Here is a 21517-nt window from a genome sequence, read left to right as displayed (position 1 = left end):
CAACATTACTTTTCTATTTAGGAACCAAACTTCCAAATATAACTCTATAGCTTCTTACTTGGTAAAACTATATTTTATAAGCCCTGGAAAGAAATTAATTTGATTTACACTAGTTATGTTAAATTTTCTAGTTCACGAGTCCAATTTCTTTACTTAGGTGATTTCCCAATAACTGGTTTCATTTCTAATTTAATGGGTTAGTCGATATATTCCTATATACTCGAAATGATATTTGACTTTGCAAATTCCTGGTTATATCTATGTACACGCTTTTTTGTACTAAGAATTAAAACAACCATTACTAATATTTTATAGTTGGAAGTAATGCTGCCACTTGATACAAATTATAATATACTCCTTAGCCACTCATTAATATTTTAATAAAATTTACCTTCTATAGCACATGCTAATTTGTAGCAGGAGATTTTCGTTAACTCCTTCACAATATCAGAAAAGCTAGACATCCAACTAACATTTACCCATTTAATATAATGTAAGTTTTCCTTCCACTTATAGAGAATAGAGACCATTCTATAATCAACTTCAGTACTGCAATTCTATATCAAAAATTGATGTCATTTATTCAATTACAACACTCTAAATTCTATAATAAAAATTATCATTTAATCTGCTACTGTACTGTAAATTCTATAACAAAAATTCTCAGGTAATCTATTATTGTACAGAAAATATCATAACATAAATTATCATTTCATCTATTACAGTACTAAAAATTTTATAACAAAAATTATCATTTAATTTAATACAGTATTGGATACTTTATAACGAAAATTATCGTTTAATTTACTACACTAGGAGATATTTTATAACATAGATTATCATTGAAAATACTACAATAACAAAAGATAGTGAGCATAATATTCAACCAAGAATCATAACGAGAAAAATACTTGTGAATGGACACTCTTCCTCGCAAACTTCAACTATACCTCGAGTTACCCCCGAGCTTATGCTTTCCAAGCAAATCCAGGATCAACAACCTCATTGATCCTTTCAATAGGTATGTTATATTTTTTCTTCCATAATTGATTTTTCCTTATGTCGTGTCCCTCTTTACTGGTGTTTTCCACTTGAGTTGCCTAGGATTTTCCTTTAAGGTTGGCTTTTCTCTCCTGCCTAGGATTTTCCTTTAAGGTTCACTTTTCTCCTGCCGCGCTTTATTACTTTCCATTCTTGTCACATTTCTACAAATAAGCGACTAATATATTTTTATCTCTTATCCATTTAATCTTATCCATTATCTATGTCATGGAATAATTATCTAAATCTCATTTAGCCGTGATATTTTTTTTTCTTTCTTTAGAAAGAATCTCATACTCAAGCATCTCATTCCCCAAGTAATTTCAAACAAGTTATTTATTAGTTAATACAATTTATTTATTTACATAATATCTCAATGTACTTTATGAATTTTCGACCTTTCATATCAAATAAATTAGTTTAAAATAATAACAATCAACATTATAGTATGGAGGTGTACTACAATGATTTATTATTCTCTCCTTTTATTTTTATTTCTAATAACATATTCAGGCCTTGTGGATAGGCTCATCCAAATTTTGGGGTTTTCAGACTCTAGAAGCTCCTTCATAGAGGCTTTTAGGCCACTAATAAAGCATTGTACTTTGGCCTCTTATTCTCCCATGTAAGGGACATACTTCAAAAGGGAGGTAAATTTTGCAACATGCTCATTCATCATTAAGTGCCCCAATCTAAGGTCATGAAACTCTTTAGCTTTTCCAACATAATATCGTTCTGTAAGATATTTATTTTTAAAATTTTTGTTGAAATCTCTCCCACGTGATTTCTTTCTCATCAATCCCAATGATTTCTTTAACTTCCTCCCACTGTAAGGTCACTTTCCCCTGAAGATGATAAATGGCTAAGTGAGATTTCAAATTTCTTTCATAGTTACAAATTTGAAAATATTTTTTAATGTTTTATGTCCATGGCTCACCCCCCCCCTTTGGATTCGCCATCAAATACTTGTGGTTTAATATTTTTAGATCCCCCTTGAAGTTTTATCTTTTGTCTCTTCACCTGTTTAGAGGCCCTTCCTTGAGACACATTCTCAAATTCTTCCTCCTTCGTTCCCTTGTCCCCTTGAGGTTTTGGCATGGGACACATCTCAATAGCATTATCTTATACCTACCGATGTGATTCAAATCTGTTTTCATTGTCATGGTTTTGGGCTTAAGCCCTTTTATTTTTCCTTTCATCTGGGCTTCTCATTATTCACTCTTGATCCATCATTAACCATTCATTATCAGCTCTTACACTCGCTATTTTTGCTCTCAAATTTTGCATAGTTTCAAATAACATTTTAGAAAGTGACTAGGGTTCTTCACCCAGTTCTACCCACATTCCTGAATTAGGTCTTGTTGAGAGTGCATAACCTGGCCGAATTTACACGGTAAGTTCCTTAGATAGAACAACAAAGAACACCACTCACAAACATATCACAGATCAGTACACCAGTATTCTTGACGTGGTTAGGAGGGAAATAGTCCACGACTTGAGCCAACACGACCACTTGAGGCAATTTATTAATGTAAAAGAAAGAAAATTTACATAAGATTCTCTCATGAATGGTCACCTAACAAATGATCCTCCATGCTCTTTAAATAGAGATCATGGACCAATCGGGTGCTAAGCCAGGGGTTAAGTGTCAGTAATATGGAGGAGGGAATGAACAGTGTTTAGGAGATACTTTCTATAGAAGCATCCTACAAAGGACTTAACTAGATGCTAGTTCATGGCAGATTCCTCCAATAGGCTTCGGAATAAGGTTGCTTCCAACTTTTCCCCTCTCACCTTATGCAAAACTTTTCTTTTGTTTGATATAAACTCTCTGAGAAAGGAGATTCGGGCAAACAATTACCTTTTCCAAAACTATCTTGAATTCCCATAACTCTCTAGAGTGTCAAACATTCTATTGCATCTTTTGCCGGTTGTAGTTTCCCATGACAATATTTTGTTTTAAGTAAAAATATCTATGCACATAATTTTTCCACTTCCAACCCTTAACAGGGGTCCCACAGTTGTAAAATGAGTTTGGCAAGCAAATAAAAATAACATGAATATTGTAATATCCCTCCATTGTTGTACTCTTGTTTTGGTGAGAGTGAGTTACTATAGAAAAAATGGGGGAAAAGCCATGAAAATATAATGAATATTTTATTAAATTAATGAATGGAATGTAAATACTGGGAATGAGATAGGTAGAAAATGATATTCTTTCCAAAGAAGTATAAACAAATAGGTCATTAGAAAATGAGATTGGGATATTCTTTCATGATAATAACTCTAGATGAAATTCTAGATAAATTAAATGGATGGGAGAGAAAAATCCATTAATGAATGGAAGAGAAAAATCCATTAAGTTGTTTAGCTTGACAAAGATGCTAAGATTAGATAAAGCATAAAAGTGCGAGATTTTATGGAAAAGCCTCAGCAAGTAGATAGAGAGGTCCACAAAAGTCGGCCTCTAAAGGAAATGTTATAAGGTATTGGCAAGCTTATCTCATGTGGTGGGTAGAACTTGAGGAACTCAGTTCATGGTTAGGCGGTTAAATTGATCTATTCCCAAGTGAATTTCTAACAATATATTTGGTGAGAATGTCTGAACTCTGTGTGGTGTATGTGTTTGATTTTGACTTAGTATATTATTGATGAATTATTGCTGTATACCTTTAAGTTATGATTCAATTCTGAATGTTAATGTATACATGTGTGGATATAAAATATTGTGAATATTGGTAGTGGTTTGTCAAACTTTATAAATTATAGACTGTGTAAGAGACCACGTATACATTCATGTGTATGAGGTCTTAGGGATATTTTTTTGAAATACATCATGTTGAAAATATTATAGGTGAGGATTGATGCAAAAAAAATATTCTCCTTACATCGTATCAAATTTGAGAATTTATTGTTGTTAATATATCGTAAGAGTCGGTGTAGGACTTCAAGCACATGTCAGTAGATTCACCTTTCCATTTAATGTAAGTATGTATTGGCAGGAAAAGCCAATAAATTAAGACAGTTAGTGTTATGAGTATAAACTAGCATTTGCACCAGATGTTGCAAAGAAAATGCCGTAAGGCATAAAGTGTGGAAATCCATTATCCATGTAGTATGTGCATTATTCAACAAGGTGGATCTCTCTAAATTTGTTGCAAACATTTATGTTGTTGCATTGCTAATTTATTTAGAATCTACTACTACCTTCTCTTCTTGGAATATTAAATTTCTTATCACCCCATGATGACAATCCCTCTAATTATTGGCATCACAATTTTTCCACTTTAGTGGCTTTACCTTCAACCTAAAGAAACATGAATTTGAGTCACTCAATTAAAAAGAAATTGCTAAATTGCTATTTATCAGGTTTTGAGTAAAAACAATTAGTAACTCATATTTACAACACTTTAAATATTTACAACCTTTTAAGTCTTGTATTTATAGCTCATATTTATAACCCTTTAAAATGAAACTAACTATCTATATTTTTATTAATAATAAAAAGAATCTTCTTTATAAAACTGACACTCACATGCTACTCCTATATATTTATCTTATATTTAATATTCAGTGTCCATCAATTGAATGACAAGATGAAAGCTCAACTTAATTGCACATTTCTAAACTCCTTTGTGGGAATTCATGTCCCATTAATTTAATGGCAAATTGAAGTTTCAAATACAGTACACATTTTATACCAAATTCGGAGAGTTCATGAACAAACTTTCAAGGTTTTAATGGATCTAGGTCATTTGTATTTTCTCTCATGTTCTGGGTCGTTTGTATTTTCTCTGATGTTGACTATACTAGCAATTGTCCCAAAAGGTACAAACCTTAATGTCCTTTTAATGATCAAGCCTTATGTGAAAACAATCATATTGATCCACTAGTGTACATTGATTTGTTACATTTGTCTTGGTCTATAATAGAGGTGTAACAAATATGCATTGAAATCCTAGAATGTTAAGCATATAACCCATTAAAACGTGACTTAAAAGTTTAATTGGTAATTATTTATTCAGTAATTTGCACATTGTTAATTGCAATTTCTCTTGAAAACCAACCTTTATATCAAAATTTTAAAAATTAACACTCACTTCTCGCGTAGTCTGGTGTTTCTTTATTTGATCGTGGTACTCAAGATTGCCTTTCTCCAAAGTATCAAATGTGAAGATGATATCTTATGTGTTTCCGCTTTCTGAATAGGTTCATGTGATTATTATTATTTTTGGTGTTAATGTTTATGTTTTTTTTACACCCATCCATTATTTATTATCTAAACATTGATGTTTGAAAATCCATAAGTGGCTAGTGTGGAAATTGCAAGGTATGTTGAGAATTTGGTTATCTAGTAAGTTTAGAGTCATTTTTGAGTCATTACCTTTCCCATCTCAGGAAGAAGAAGAAGAAGAAAAGCCTATTGAATTGAAAAAGAACCCTAAAAAGTATTAGGGTCCATGGGTCATTTTTTTGCATCATGTAGCAAGATAACATGACTAATTGATTATGCCACATGAAGAATTAGCCTTTGCCAATATTTAGGCTTATAACTAGGTGATTTTTTCTACTAATATTCTTATACCAATTTACCATGATAATTCTCTTTTAAATTAAAACGTTCTTTGTAGGCTATCGCGGGAGCCGAGTGTTTGCTCCCTAAAAATATACCTTCAAGGTTCCTTAGGTGGATAGCAGAGCTACTATACTTGACATTGGCAGTATCCAGTAGTTTTTCTAGCCCAAAATCTGCTATGTATGGCTACATGTCAAAGCCCAAAAGGATGTTGCTTGGCTTAATATTTGCATGAACAAACTTCCTTTCATGTAAATAAGCCAGGCCTCTGGCTACTCCCTTTGCAATTTTAATCCTGGCCAACCATGGTAGGTAAAAGGGAGAGTTTGATGACCATCTTGCAAGATTAGAGAGATATAGTGTTAGTCAAAGGATCTGAAAAGGATAAGCCACTAAGAACCTTAGAAGCTGAACAAGATGATCAAGATTAGCATACAACAAGAGGAGAATAACAATTCAAACCCTACATGATAATGGACTCCCTTTTGTAATGATTTCAGAGAACTAGATTTGGTTATCCAGAATGCTGAAATTGAAAAGGAATCAATACTCTTTGATAAGCCAGGAAAGCATTATACTCGACCTCAGGGAACTCAATGAGAAAAATTATCAATAACTAGTTATAACAAAATAAAGAGAACCCAGTGAACAAAATGACAAATATCCAATTTAAATGAACGACAGAGAACGTGGTGATAAAAAAGATAAATATCCATCTTAAAGATAAAAGAGAAATGAAATAAACTACAACATATCCTTGAAACAAAATAAAAGGGTTGATATATATTCTAAAGAAGAGAAAACAGGGATAGACTATACAGAATCCAGTAATATGGTATAATGGAACTGTTCAATATATAACAGCAGAAACAATCCATAGAAACTTATATAAATACTGTAGCAAATTGTTCTCCAGCTAAGTAAGAAGATGTTATGTAGAATAAGATACAAATACAAGCATAGGGTCACTTCTCTTATTTCATGGTCTTCCTAAGAAGGCTTATGAAGGAAGTTGTGTAGCATTCTCATGGTTTTGATAAATTATCATTTGTTGCTGAGATGAACATGTATATATAAATATTCTAACCTGAAAAAGGAGCAGTTTCTTCTTTGTATATGAAAACTATAGCTGAACCAATAAATCTAATTTTCAATATTGATTTGCATCAATTTCTTTTGGTCCAACCAGCAATTAAAATCCATCCCCTTCCACTGCAACAATAATACACCATATCTCACCTTCCCATTAAAACTGAGAATAAGCTACAAGTAAACTGTGAGAACGCAGATGCCTCATAAGCATGGAGTTAAGTTTGATCCCTGAGTTTTGCTACAATCCTCAACTGTAAAAATATTGAAATTTTTAAGAAGACTGGAGATTTCATAAGCAGCTGTGTTAATAGCAGAGTTTATCTGAGTCCCAATCATAGAGGTGTCTATATCAGTTATGTCAATTTCTAAGTAGAGCTGTTGAATACGGAATGTGGGTGTAAGTCCTCATCTTTGTCCAACTTATGTCAAAGCAAGGATGCTACATAGGAAGAAAGAATTGGTTAATCGGTTGTGGATGATGGCATTTTTTCTAGAAAATGCAATACCTCCTTCATTGATGGTCTCTTTTGAGGGGAAGCAGAAGCATAATTCGAGGCAATTAAGTGTAAGTCCTCATCTTTGTCCAACTTATGTCAAAGCAAGGATGCTACATAGGAATAAAGAATTGGTTAATCGGTTGTGGATGATGGCATTTTTTCTAGAAAATGCAATACCTCCTTCATAGATGGTCTCTTTTGAGGGGAAGCAGAAGCATAATTCGAGGCAATGCGAATCTACATTTTTGACAAAGAAAAATCAATAGAAGTCAAAAACAATTATGGATCCAGAATTGAATCTCAACACAGAGGTGTGCCTTACTGTCTAGCATGTATGAGTGGATATCACAATGAGACTTTTCAGAAAATTAGATACCTCAGTGTCAGACAAGGGATGAACAAAGAGGAATCCCAGATAAAATGGAGGCTTCTGACTTATTTTAAGTTTGATACATTATAGGTGATAAATTCTTCTTCTAACCCTAGCGTCGCTTTTGATCCTAAAAGAATTCCACAATGTTCTGATTTTTATTGAGAGCTGAGAAAGTGTTAAAACATGGGTACAAACTCATAACGTTAAAGAGGATTATACTCTGAATATAAGATTTATCCCACGTGTCTATCTAGTCCTGTCATCAAATCTAAAATAACTAATCTTACCATTGGTTTAGTAGCCTATAATACAATTGGATGGATATTAACTCAATTACATCTTAGAAAACATCGGAAGACAATCATATGGGTGGAAATGATAAAATTACATAAAGTTGAAAAAAGCGAATGCCTGGTCCAATTGAAGAAACCTCTTCAGCACTTGATGTAGCCCATGAAGAAAGCGTCTACAACAAATATGTCCAAGCCTCAATTTTTATCAACACAAAAAACTATTTCAAAATCCGAAATCATTATAATTTCTTATATCCTTAATAGCTAGAAGGAAGTTAAAACATTCATAAGAACGATCCCACAAAGAGAAGTCCGATGCCCAAACATTAAACACTGATGTCAATTTCTTAAACATGAGAGAAGGCATCTTGTAAGCAATTAAATAATATAAGGTGCAATAGAAGTATAGTTTGGACCTTAAAGATACTCACATTTGCAAAAGCCATGCTCAACTTCTGTAGCAAGTTAACAAGTGCATGACTTTGAACAAGCTGCTTTCCAACACTATAAAAACCTTTGGTGGGTGCTGTTACAATCACCAAATTTCCATTGCAAAGCTTCACCTCAGGGGAAATGGCATGAGAAATATAAGAAATATACAGAAGAAACAATTTAGTTCCTAGCCATTATGGAGGTGAAGCTCAAAATTAGTGCAGGATTGGATAAGAAGTGCTCACCTCTATAGAAATTTGCAAAAGCCCTACTCAACTGCTGTAGCAAGTTGACAAGTGCATGACTTTGAACAAGCTACTTTCCAACACTATAAAAACCATTGGTGGATGTTGTTACAGTCACCAACTTTCCATTGCAGAGCTTCACATGTATATCAGGGGAAATGGCATGACAAATATAAGAAATCTACAGAAGAAACAATTCAGCTCCTAGCCATTATGGAGGTGAAGCTCAAAATTAGTGCAGGATTGGATAAGAAGCGCTCACGTCTATAGAAAAAAAAATCTCCAAGACGTTTGTCTTCAACAGATTGCCTTGTGGACTTCCTTATGACTGTACATCCCAATGTCATTAGTCACTAAAATACTATTCGTAATTCACTTTTTTTTCCCTTCAAAGTTCTAACTCATAAGCTCCAAAGAAAATCAACAAATTAAATTTGGCAATGTGCACATTGTTTTCCATGCTTCACAGTTCAAAATTTTCTGGAATCTTTGCATTACAATCAAATAAAGAACCATAGTTTGATGGCTTGAAGAGTACATGGAAAATCTTTCAACATCATATCCATATTTGTATGGGATATATGCATTCTCGTAATATTTCTATTATACACAAGATTGAAAACTACTACTTTCAAATTATAAAAAATTGCAGGGAACGGTATACTAACATTGGATAGGAGGCAAGAGATGTGAGAACGAGAAGAATTCATAGAACTGGCCAAGTTTAGAGGGAGGACACATTCCTGTCATATCCCCTTTATCTGTGGCCTCTTTGGCAGCAGCCATAGCTGCAATGGCCTCAGATTTCCCCTCTTTCGAGGATTTCTTTCTTCCTTCACCCTTAGAAGAATGTTGGTTTGAGTTCTCCTCTCCATCATTTTCTTTTTCACTAGCCTCAACCTTACCTTCAACTTTTTGAAAGGTCTCTGGTTTATTGTATTTTCCATCCTTGTTTTCTTATTTTCTTTCTTTATTGCTAGGTAAGATTTCTTTAGAGAAACATCGTTGTTTTGTTCAGCCACATTCTCTATCATTGAGTGAGATGATTCTTTTCCACCTCCCTGCCCAGACCGAGGTTCCCCTTGCTTTCCTGAAGAACCAAAGCATGTTGTACAGGCAACAATGTCCAGTAATCTTCTAATGTGTGCAACTGCATACTCTTAAGTGTAGTCCTCTACAAAGGAAAAATAAATGAAAATCATATATAGAGTATTATGCAAACTTTGAGTATAAACAATGCATATTTTTCTTTGCATATATATTTGAAGCACGTATGCAAGTAGAAATTAAATTTAGATCAATTCAAGAAACAAGAGAAAAATTTTCTAATATTATGATTTAACATTATTTCTGACCCCTTTTCAAGATAAAAACATTTATATTTTAAAGAAAGGAAAGACGAAATTTCAGATGGGGGAGCAGAGTTATTGGTTACCTTCTACAATAGTAAGGGCACAAGGCTTCAAGGTTGCAACATCTAATGAATCCCTCAACCTGTTGCCACGAACTTGGTATAATTCAAGTTTTTACCAAGTCATGGATACTTCAAGAAAACTAAGATGGCCAATGTTTCCATGGTCACACTTAAGCTTTACAAACTAATAATAGAACTAGTTTCACTGTACATGGCTATTTCTATCTTGACACGAACACCTGTGTTTTTAATGCAAGTAGGGTCATACCACATGATATCTTGAACAAAACCAGTCAATTGCAATCCACCAGCCTGTCAAACAATCCCATTATTTAATGAGCTTCTGAACTACTGATTTTCTTACCTCATGGGATAAAGAATAGTTGGTCAAATGGCATGTCTCCACATTCACAACTAATAATCGACATAAATCAAGAATACGGTCTGTGGAAATTCCCTGTTTCCATAAAACAAACATATATTAAAATATACTATCGAACCAAACATGACTATCCATAGGTCTCGATGCTGCAAGATTGGATTATATTCATCATAATTCTTAAAGCTGGATCAAACATCTATGACAAGACTTATGTTACCACCTACCATCATAAGCACTAGATAATATTTTTTATTAGATAGCGTACATTTAAAATAACTTGAGAATCACCTGGAGTGTTCATTGTGCCGTCTAGCACAGTAGGCAGGACTACAAGCAACAAACGATACCATATAGTCATTGGTTGCCACCATAACAATTTCTTATTTTTAAAAGCAAACGGAGACCTCATATTTGTATTGATATAAAAGTACTAAGATCAGATGAACTTGTGAATAGCCAAGAAGCTGCCCACAGCTGGTCTTTGCCTTTTCAACCAATTAATCACATCGAGATCAGAGAGAACAACCACCGAAACGCAATGACAGGGCATCGGAGAGTAACCACAACACGGCCCATGTGATGCCACAGCCAAAATAATTGGAAAATAGGAAATCAAAGCAGACATATACTCTGAGACAAACTAAAATGGAAATACATACCCTGATGTCGAGCAACCATTCTGTAACAGATCGCAATTCCTGTAGCCATCCCGCGATAGACCGAAGTCCAGAAGTGGACTTGTGACAGTCCAAGGCATCTAGTGGTGATAATCCAAGCCCTTTTAAGGCTGAGTGAGACCTCCTGGAATCATCTCATGGGTCCTGTAGCAGACTGGGTATGTTCTGAGGGTCAGAATATCATTTGCTACCTTATGATTGATATGAAGGGTTTCCTGAAGTCGATTTCCACAGATCCAGGGTCCTGGAGTATAGTATCGCCGAGCGAGGGCAAGTGCAAGGTATCCACACGGAGAAGCACCTGGAAGTAGCGTAGCATTGAGCGAGGGCAAGCGTCGATCTGCTGGGTTGCATTGTATACTGGTTTAATCAATTGGATGGGTAAGATTATTTTCATCATCTAACACTTAAATCAAAGGCTCAGAAATGTACACGTAACCCAAGAGGAAAGTTGATTTCAAAGGGAAACGCCTTACGGCGTAACTAGCAATTTCTCTTTGCAATTGGACTCTCGCTCAGTGTCATAAACTTCTGTACTCCAGCATATTGCACTTGTAATCTTTGCAACCCTATCAATGACCTTAGGAGTATCCCGAACAACAACAGTTCCTTCAGGCTGGAGAATTCTATCCATTTCAATCATCAAATCAACAAGACTACATCTGTAAGCATAAAATCCAAAACCAATGAGTAAGTAACACATGAAATTTAACATGGAACTAAAAATGATGATTGAAGAATGCCTATCACAATATCATTCTTTAGACAAGGGTTCATGAATATAAACAATATAAAGTGATAGGTTCAGGAATCTGAAGAAAACCCAAAAGACAAATGGAGGATCAGAAAGGCACCTATTTCCACCTCTACTCAGATCTCTTATTAGAGATTCAATGCCAATTGCATGAATAAAATCATATGTTCGAGGGTAAGAAGAGAAGGCCTCACACCTGCCAAATCAAATTTCTAGTCATAGAATATTCAATGATATTTCCATAATCACCATCCTATTAAACTTGTGCCCAGAGTCCCTTGATCTGTCTAGAAAATAGATAAATATCATGTAAATCTGAAGATGCCCTAGTTCTCGGAGCACCTTGATAACCAGAGAGAATTCACCATAATGCAAGTACATACTATTCAAATTGTATAGATGTGTTCTTGCTTGCACTTTCCCATCAAAAGATGAAACAAACCAAGGAAATCCATGGGCAGCAAATATTCCCATATTATGGTACTTGAGATGTTGTTCCAAGAGCCAACCAAACTTAACTACAACCTTGATTTGAAATTGAACTCAACGTCCAAGGAAGGCAATTGGAAAATCAGAAATCAAAGAAGCAGTGTTGTAGGAATTTCAAGTACGTGAATTCTGCAAATCATATCAAGTTCAAAAACTTAACAAAATGCTCAAGGAATATAAACTTACCAGTCATGATAAACTCCAATAAGGCCTCTATCATAAATCACAGCAAGAGTATTTGTTGTATAAGTAGGAACAACGTTCATGATACAAACACGATCTGCAATAACTGTTGCTGCAAAGCCACCAAAACCTGCATTCATATCCATAACATTGCGTACACTTGAAGGTCATAACTTCAGATTCAACACATTCTTATAGTATGTCACTCTCCTCTTCCATATCCGTGTATCAACTTTAAATATATCAAGAAAATTCTTTATGTCTACAACATGCTGAGGAGGTTCGTTCAACCGGCTTGGCCACTTTGGAAGCTCGATTAAATTGTTCTCTTTCTCTTTCAATGGTGGAAACTGGCTAATACACTCTTTCAATGGTACATACCTGTAAGTAGATTGAAAGAGAATGTTAGCCAGGAGATCAAAGCTCCAAGTTGGTGATATACATTTTTACATCAAAAAACACAATTTCAACCGCTAGATGGAATAAATTACCATGCCAAGTTGGGATCATCATGTTCGTCACATAAATTAGGTCCAGTTACACTCTTCAACGTGAAGCACGAGTTGTTGGAAGGTTTCTTCCAAATTGCAGTGTTGCCATCAATAATAACCAACTCGTAACATAATGTGTGTGCTAAATTCTGCAGGTCAGCCCATTCTTTCTCTTGTTTAGGCCATTGCACGGGAGGTCCAGAGATGACAAAGTAGCCTCCTGATCGCAACAAATGGTCCATATCGATCATGTAAGATCCATCTGTTTGACAGAGTATTCCTTCAGTAAATACACCTTTTGTAATTTTTGCACCATAGTGTGCAAGTACAATGCTTTTAACTTTTTGTTTTCTTTGAGGTGAAAAATTAGATATCATTAATGGTGTAAATTCAAAATGAAATATCACTCAATAGAAATATCTTCTTACTAGGTTAGAGATGGAGAAAGACTACTGTAAGCAGTGAAAGGTACCAAACATCGGGAACAATGAATCAGGTCAAATACATGAGCAGGGAAGGGCAGTCTGTGGGTTCCAAGCATTGCTAGAAACGTAGGTATGCCCCTTTCCAATGCAAACTGTATCTGTGACTTGTGTGAATATCAAGGAGCAAAAGACATGGTTAATATATCTTCCTTAAGCAGGTATCCTCCAAAGCTGGCAACTTGCATTTAGGGAGTCAAGATTCAATATTAATCAATCAATCAATCAATTGTGATATTCCCTTTGGTAATGGGTCGTGGCTCTACTAGTACATTTACAAATTAGATTGCAAAGGTGCTTCAAAAACAATACATTAAGGAGGAGAGAAAGGGAGAAAGTTCAAACCCCACAGCCAACATCCAAAGTTGTCCTGATGGTTCCACCACTTATAGGTAAATATTGTTTTAGCTTCTGAATGTATTGTATTGCTCCATAGGGAAACATGGTGCCACCACTTGGAAATATGAAGTAAGGTCCTTCTGCCTTCATCCAGCCTTGATGTCCTTTCTGATCTGCAATCTTGTTATGGGGCATATTGCTATGCTATATCTACCATGCAGGTTTAATCAAACAGCAAGATTTAATAACAAATTTTAAATTAAGTTATTCTGCAGTACCCAAGATTGAGTCAAGTCTTTGATTCATGATTTTTGGCAGACAACAAAATGACATCGGGAGATTCCTCGAGCCAATTCGAAACTAATAGTAATATTACAGAAAGAAAATTGGTTGTCTTCTGTTTAATAAGCACATAGAGATTTATCAATAGATTAACAGTCTTTCCCCTGCCTACCCAAGAAAGTAGTTATATCTAATTATGGAACCCAAATTCCACTGAATGTCTATAGAATCTAGAACCAAGAACAAGCTATTTCAAATTACCAATCTGGCATCCAGCATTTTGTAATTTCTAAAATGTAATTCCTAAAATCATAATGCTCTTTCTCACAACTTTAAAATTCAACTGGAAACCAACATTACCATAATGCAAGTACATACTATTCAAATTGTATAGACGTGTTCTTGCTTGCACTCTCCCATCAAAAGATGAAACAAACCAAGGAAATCCATGGGCAGCAAATATTCCCATCTTATGGTACTTGAGATGTTGTTCCAAGAGCCAACCAAACTTAACTAGAACCTTGATTTGAAATTGAACTCAACGTCCAAGGAAGGCAATTGGAAAATCAGAAATCAAAGATGTAGTGTTGTAGGAATTTTAAGTACGTGAATTCTGCAGATCATAGCAATATAGTTCAAACACTTAACAAAACTCTCAAGGAATATAAACTTACCAGTCATGATAAACTCCAATAAGGCCTCTGTCATGAATCACAACAAGAGTATTTGTTGTATAAGTAGGAACAACGTTCATGATCCAGATAGGATCTGTAATAACTGCTGCTGCAAAGCCACCAAAACCTGCATTCATATCCATAACATTGCATACACTTGAAGATCCTAACTTCAGATTCAGCACATTCTTATAGTATGTCACTCTCCTTTTCCATCTCCGTGTATCAGCTTTAAATAAATCAAGAAAATTCTTTATGTCTACAGCATGCTAAGGAGGTTCGTTCAACTGGCTTGGCCACTTTGGAAGATCGATTAAACTGTTCTCTTTCTCTTTCCATGGTGAAAACTAGTTAATGCACCCTTTCAATGGTACATGGCTGTAAGCATATTGAAAGAGAATATTCGCCAGGAGAACAAAGTTCCAAGTTGGTGATATACATTTTTACATCAAAAAACACAATTTCAACCACTAGATGGAATAAATTACCATGCCAAGTTGGGACCATGATGTTCGTCACATAAATTAGGTCCAGTTACACTCTTCAACGTGAAGCATGAGTTGTTGGAAGGTTTCTTCCAAATTGCAGTGTTGCCATCAATATTAACCAACTCGTAACATAATGTGTGCGCTAAATTCTGCAGGTCAGCCCATTCTTTCTCTTGTTTAGGCCACTGCATGGGAGGTCTAGAGATGACAAAGTAGCCTCCTGATCACAACAAACGGTCCATCTCGATCATGTAAGATCCATCTGTTTGACAGAGTATTCCTTCAATAAATACGCCTTTTGTAATTTTTGCACCATAGTGTGCAAGTACAGTGCTTTTAACTTTTTGTTTTCTTTGAGGTGAAAATTAGATATCATCAATGGTGTAAATTCAAAACGAAATATCACTCAACAGAAATATCTTCTCACTAGGTTAGAGATGGAGAAAGATTACTATAAGTAGTGAAGGGTACCAAACATCGAGAACAATGAATCAGGTCAAATACATGAGCAAGGAAGGGCAGTCTGTGGGTTCCAAGCATTGCTAGGAACATAGGTATGGCCCTTTCCAATAAAAACTGTATCTGTGACTTGTGTGAATCCCGGGGAGCAAAAGACATGGTTAATATATCTTCCTTAAGCAGGTATCCTCCAAAGCTAGCAACCTGCATTTAGGGAGTCAAGATTCAATATTAATCAATCAATCAATCAATTGTGATATTCCCTTTGGTAATGGGTCGTGGCTCTACTAGTACATTTACAAATTAGATTGCAAAGGTTCTTCAAAAACAATACATTAAGGAGAAGAGAAAGGGAGAAAGTTCAAACCCCACAGCCAACATCCAAAGCTGTCCTGATGGTTCCACCACTTATAGGTAAATATTGTTTCAGCTTCTGAATGTATTGTATTGCTCCATTGGGAAACATGGTGCCACCACCTAGAAATATGAAGTAAAGTCCTTCTGCCTTCATCCAGCCCTGATGCCCTTTCCGATCTGCAATCTTGTTATGGGTCATATTGCTATGCCATATCTACCATGCAAGTTTAATCAAAAAGCAAGATTTAATAACAAATTTTAAATTAAGCGATTTTACAGTACCCAAGATTGAGTCAAGTCTTTGATGCATGATTTTTGGCAGAGAGCAAAATGACATCGGGAGATTCCTCGGGCCAATTCGAAACTAATAGTAATATTATAGAAAGAAAATTGGTTGTCTTCCGTTCAATAAGCACATAGAGATTTATCAATAGATTAACAGTCTTTCCCCTGCCTACCCAAAAAAGTAGTTATATCTAATTATGGAACCCAAATGCCACTAAATGTCTATAGAATCTAGAACTAATAACAAGCTATTTCAAATTACCAATCTGGCATCTAGCATTTTGAAATTTCTAAAATGTAATTCCTAAAATCATAATGCTCTTTCTCACAACTTTAAAATTCAACTGGAAACAAACATTAAAGAAAACAAATGTTTTCCATTAGAAACGTGAGAAAGACCTTGTGGAGACTTTCAGGCCATGGCAGAGGAATTTTGTAGTCGAGAGGTGGTGGAATGAGATAGAGGAGATTTTGATCTTGAGGAGGGCAGTGCCTCTCTCTGTAAACATTTCTTTCTCTGGTGAAATGGCTACTCTGTCGTGGATCTTCGCAAGGACAGTAATCGATGGATTCCAAGGGGCAGGCCTCCACTGCTGCCTCCCCTAATTCAACCACTCTAAGAAAGCATTCTCTGTGCTAGGGATCTCCATCTCTGTCCCTTCCCCCGTTCAGCAACAATGCTTGTCTCCTCGATGTAGCTAACAAATCTCCCAGTGGAGTAAATACGCAGAGGAAAAATACGAAGACCGCCAAGAACAGCAAGCTTGAAACCAAATCCAGAGTGAGGGCAAGTGCAAGGTCTCCACACGGAGAAGCACCTGGAAGTAGCGTAGCGTTGAGTGAGGGCAAGCGTCGATTCGCTGGGTCGCATCATATACCGGTCTAATCAATTGGATGGGTAAGATTATTTTCATCGTCTAACACTTAAATCAAAGGCTCAGAAATGTACACGTAACCCAAGAGGAAAGTTGTTTTCAAAGGGAAACACCTTACGGTGTAAAAATAAAATAAAATATACGAACAAATTGTCTCTAAGAATATAGGCCTGGTACGCTAGATGTAGTTGATGGTCAGTATTATAATACTTTGTCTTACTTTAAAAAGAAATATTTTTAGAGATGAACAAAGTTCCAGCAACTATGGTACTTGAATTTACAATTAAAGAGAACATGCGATAATAATTAAACTTGATATGAACTGAAATAGTTGGATAGAGGGAATAATCATCTTGTAATTAAAGGAAGGCGATTATGAACTGGAGTACAGAAGCTAGAACTAAAGAAAAAAACCATGTGAATAACCGTAGTATTCTAATTAAAAAGGTGGATATTTTGCAGTTGTAGAATAAGATATACATAGAACTTACCAGCGTGCATGAGTCTTTATATTAAAAATAAGAAAATAAAACTAATTGTTCCTTTATATGCGGATAACCCTAGCAATAGTTATACATGCAACGAATTTCGTATTTGTAAAGTAAAATAAAAAGAAAGAATAAATTTCTAGGATCTGAGCTTGTAGGCTAAAATAATATAAAATCATCATCCCATTTGATTAACCATTCGAGGAATGAAACTACTCCATAATTTTTGGGATGAAACATCCCTGGAAGCCTATTAAGGAAAGGTAAATAATTTAAAAGTTATTGATGATGAAATCCTTAGTATTACTAAAAACAATTAAACAAGATTTACCATCTGAGGTAATATCCAGGTTTGGCCAATTTTGGCATTTACAGATAAAATGAAAAAAAATTACAAAAACCTCTCGCAATCCCTAACCCACAATTGTAAAATGAGTTCGGCAAGCAAATAAAAATAACGAGATTATTGTAATATCCCTCTATTGTTGTAATCTTGTTTTGATGAGAGTGAGTTACTATAGAAAAATGGTGGAAAAGCCATGAAAAATATAATGAATATTTTATTAAATTAATGAATGGAATGTAAATAATGGAAATAAGACACGTGGAAAATGATATTATTTCCAAAGAAGTATAAACAAATATGTCATTAGAAAATGAAATTGGGATATTCTTTCATAATAATAATTCTAGATGAAATTGTAGATAAATTAAATGGATGGGAGAGAAAAATCCATTGATGGATGGAAGAGAAAAATCCATTAAGTTGCTTAGCTCAACAAAGATGCCAAGATTAGATAAAGCATAAAAGTGTCATGGGAGAGAAATGCGAGCTATTATGGAAAAGCCTCAGCAAGTGGATTGAGAGGTCCACAAAAGCCGGCCACTAAAGGAAATGTTATAAGGTATTAAATATCTATTCAAGCGATCAACTAGAGGAGTTGTTTTTGTGGCAAGCTTATCTCATGTGGTGGGTAGAACTTGAGGAACTCATTTCATGGTTAGGCGGTTAAACTGGTCTATTCCCAAGTGAATTTGATGGGTCCAGCCCCTCTTTACACTCAACAAACTTTAATAAATGGATACAAATTAATATGAATGATTACGCTCGTGATTAATTACATGATTTAGTTAATCAAAGGTTGATTACAATGATTAGCACAGATATTTTTTATGCCTGGTCTTATCACTCGTACCAGCACCGTTGGATGTAGGACATGAGTCCACTCCTTGGTAATCACACTCCCGCCTTGATTAATGATCCACAAACCCTATTCTCCCGGTCGTTTATGCATTGTTCTCTTGGAGGTCGAGGCTTTTACTGTTTGTCTCTTCTGGTGCGATTTCACTGTGTGATTATGCTACTACTGTTGTTTTTTCTCAGTCTTGACCTGGATATCTGCTCGACTTCACTGGTTGGTAAGGAGACACTATTCTATGCTAGTTTTCTCTTGTTCTTCCGCCTCGGTGCTTGATATGCTCTGTTATTTTAAGGAAACACACTTTTCTGGAAGGATTTTTAATTTCTCTGTATGTGTAGTCTCAGCTGGTTGTTTTGCTGAACTGTGGCGACTGTTCCTTATCTTGGTTTCTTTAAATCACTCGTTCTCGAATTTTCACTGGGCATGTTACTCTGTTGCATTGGTAGGTTGTGGTCTGGGAGGTCTACAGCTTTGGCATCTTCCTCGGCAGTGAAGGTAAGCTACTGTTCTACGATATCATTGTTCTCCACTTATCACGCTATTGGCTGGCGCATTTGCTCCTTTGTGAGCAGACAGACCCTGGGGTGACCACAGCCTCAGTGCTCTGCCTCTCTACGGGTAAGTCCTGAACCCTACACTTCCAGCATTTTGTTTCCCTGGTTCTTCTTTTCCTTCCACACGACACTTATACTCTGTTTCGGTGGTTTTGTTGCAGGTAGGTTCGTTCGGAAGGACCTGGCTTCTGCTTTGTCGCATGCTGGCAAGACCCGGGTAGGGTCGCTCCTTGTTAATCTTGATTTATTTGTTTGTCTCTGTCACTGGCTTAGAATATGGTTTGGCTAGCTTTTAGGCGCAAGAACCTTTGTCTATCTAACGCAATGTAGCTAAGTCCTTAGGCTTGTATTATTATATTTCTTGGGTTATCGCTGTAGGGTTTTACAAGTTAGGGTTTTCTATCTCATCCTCTATTATGCTCTCATTAGACTTGAACAACGTTACTTTTTTGTATGGACTGTAATGTATCTTTAACAGAGATTTATGATTACTCTTGTGAATAAAAGAAAGGATTTCGTCTTCAGGAAATACCTGTGTTATTGGTTTCTGTCCTTGCTGTCTAGAACTTGTGTGTTATCCAGGAACTTCTTTCGCTCTTTTGATTTAATGGGTCTGGGACTAATCATCCACATCTCTATATTTTCTTCCGTGTTCACACTTGCAAGATCTTGCTGACTTGTCGGCCTGTTTAGTTAATGCAAATAGAACAATATGTATGCTTTGTAGAATAGACACAAGAGAATTTTCTTTTACTGTATCAACCAACTCAACGTAACAATCTATAGATAGACAATTGTGGGATATTAAATGTAACTTCTGTGTGCTCAGATATTTCTATTCTTATTTCTCTTTTCAAAAGTAGAACCCATTAGAATGCATTTTGTCTCCTTTTGAATGATTTTGAAAAATAGTTTCTCTTAACTACTGTTAGTTACATTTGATGGTTTATTTTCAGTTCTAAAACTATTTATTTTTCCTACGCTATGATTTGTAAAGGATAACATGATAAATAGAAACAATTAACTAGAATAGTTCATTTAATTGAACTTTTATCTTCCTAAATACTACTTCTCTAAGAAATTGAAATAATAAATGAAACGAAATTAAAGTGTTCATTTCAAATTTCCTCCTCAGTCCTCTCAGAGACCAAATGATCCTCTGTCATGATGATCCCCTTTAGCTAGATGCTCCTGCATCAGGCTCCCGAGTTAATAAAAAGTCATGGCTCCGTTCCATGAGCTCCTCCATAGAATAACCTGCCTTCTGTATCTGTGCCACGTCGAGCCACGAACTGTCCTCGAGAGGACAGTTCTTCCACTTGACAAGGTACCGCAAATACTCCTTCCTGCAAGTTTGCTTGGCCACCTGTGTGTCGAGAATCTTCTCGATCTCATGGGGTTGAGCCGAAGGAATTTGCCTCATCCAAGAACTACCTTCAACCTGGGTGTTCCGTTCTAGCCGTACCACACTGTCATCTTCAGGGATGGCAGTATATGGGAACGAGTCTGTTGCGTTGAAAATAGGTGATATGCCTATATCTGGTGGCAGCTGTATTCCATAAGAGTTGGCTAAGAATTTACACAAAACCTTACAGGGACCAATCATCTTAAATTTCAGCTTATTATATGTGCCCTTAAGAAACTGTTCTTTGCGTAAGTGTGCAAGGACTTCATCCCCTACATTAAACTACACTTCTCATCGCTTTAAATCTGCCTGCTATTTGTATTTCTGACTGTTGTCATGTAACTTTGATTTCACTTGCTCATGCAAATCATTCATTGCTTTGGCGAAATCTTCCCCATCAACACTTCTCTTTTCCAATTTTCCCAGATCCCACAACTCATGTACTCCGCGAGGATGCATGCCATACAGGATCTAAAATGGAATGTGCCCAGTGTTGCGGTTCGGTGAATTGTTATAAGCAAATTTTTCTTGAGCAAGCGCACGATCCCATATCCATGAATTTTCTCCAGTCAGGCTCCGTAGCAGGTTCCCCAAACTCCTGTTCACCACTTCCGTTTGCCTGTCATTCTGTGGATGATATGCAGAGCTGAAATTCAATTGTGTATCCAACTTCTTCCATAGGGTGCGC

The 21517-nt window shown here is 35.7% G+C and overlaps 1 protein-coding gene and 2 pseudogenes across 1 annotated transcript; all 3 read right to left on the bottom strand.

The window, feature by feature from the left end:
* Positions 1-1719: 1719 nt before the first annotated feature.
* LOC149266996 (putative pectin methyltransferase QUA3) lies at positions 1720-14321 on the bottom strand (annotated as a pseudogene).
* LOC149266997 (protein REDUCED CHLOROPLAST COVERAGE 2-like) lies at positions 8345-9486 on the bottom strand. Its single transcript, XM_089397794.1, has 3 exons — positions 9218-9486; positions 8812-8877; positions 8345-8435 (listed from the first exon to the last, which is right to left on the bottom strand). Exons 1-3 carry the CDS (start codon positions 9333-9335, stop codon positions 8377-8379), a joined length of 243 nt encoding a protein of 80 aa, XP_089253920.1. The 5' UTR covers positions 9336-9486; the 3' UTR covers positions 8345-8376.
* A 306-nt stretch (positions 14322-14627) lies between the features above and the next one.
* Positions 14628-21288, bottom strand: LOC149266995 (putative pectin methyltransferase QUA3; annotated as a pseudogene).
* Positions 21289-21517: the final 229 nt, after the last annotated feature.

This window comes from Pinus tabuliformis, chromosome 6 (assembly GCF_031772625.1).
Source record: "Pinus tabuliformis cultivar Carrire ecotype Pingquan chromosome 6, CPIR1, whole genome shotgun sequence".
In the NCBI taxonomy this organism is placed as follows: Eukaryota; Viridiplantae; Streptophyta; class Pinopsida; order Pinales; family Pinaceae; genus Pinus; species Pinus tabuliformis.
The sequence above is the reverse complement of the archived record's forward strand: the minus strand, read 5'-3'. Positions and strand labels throughout refer to the sequence as shown.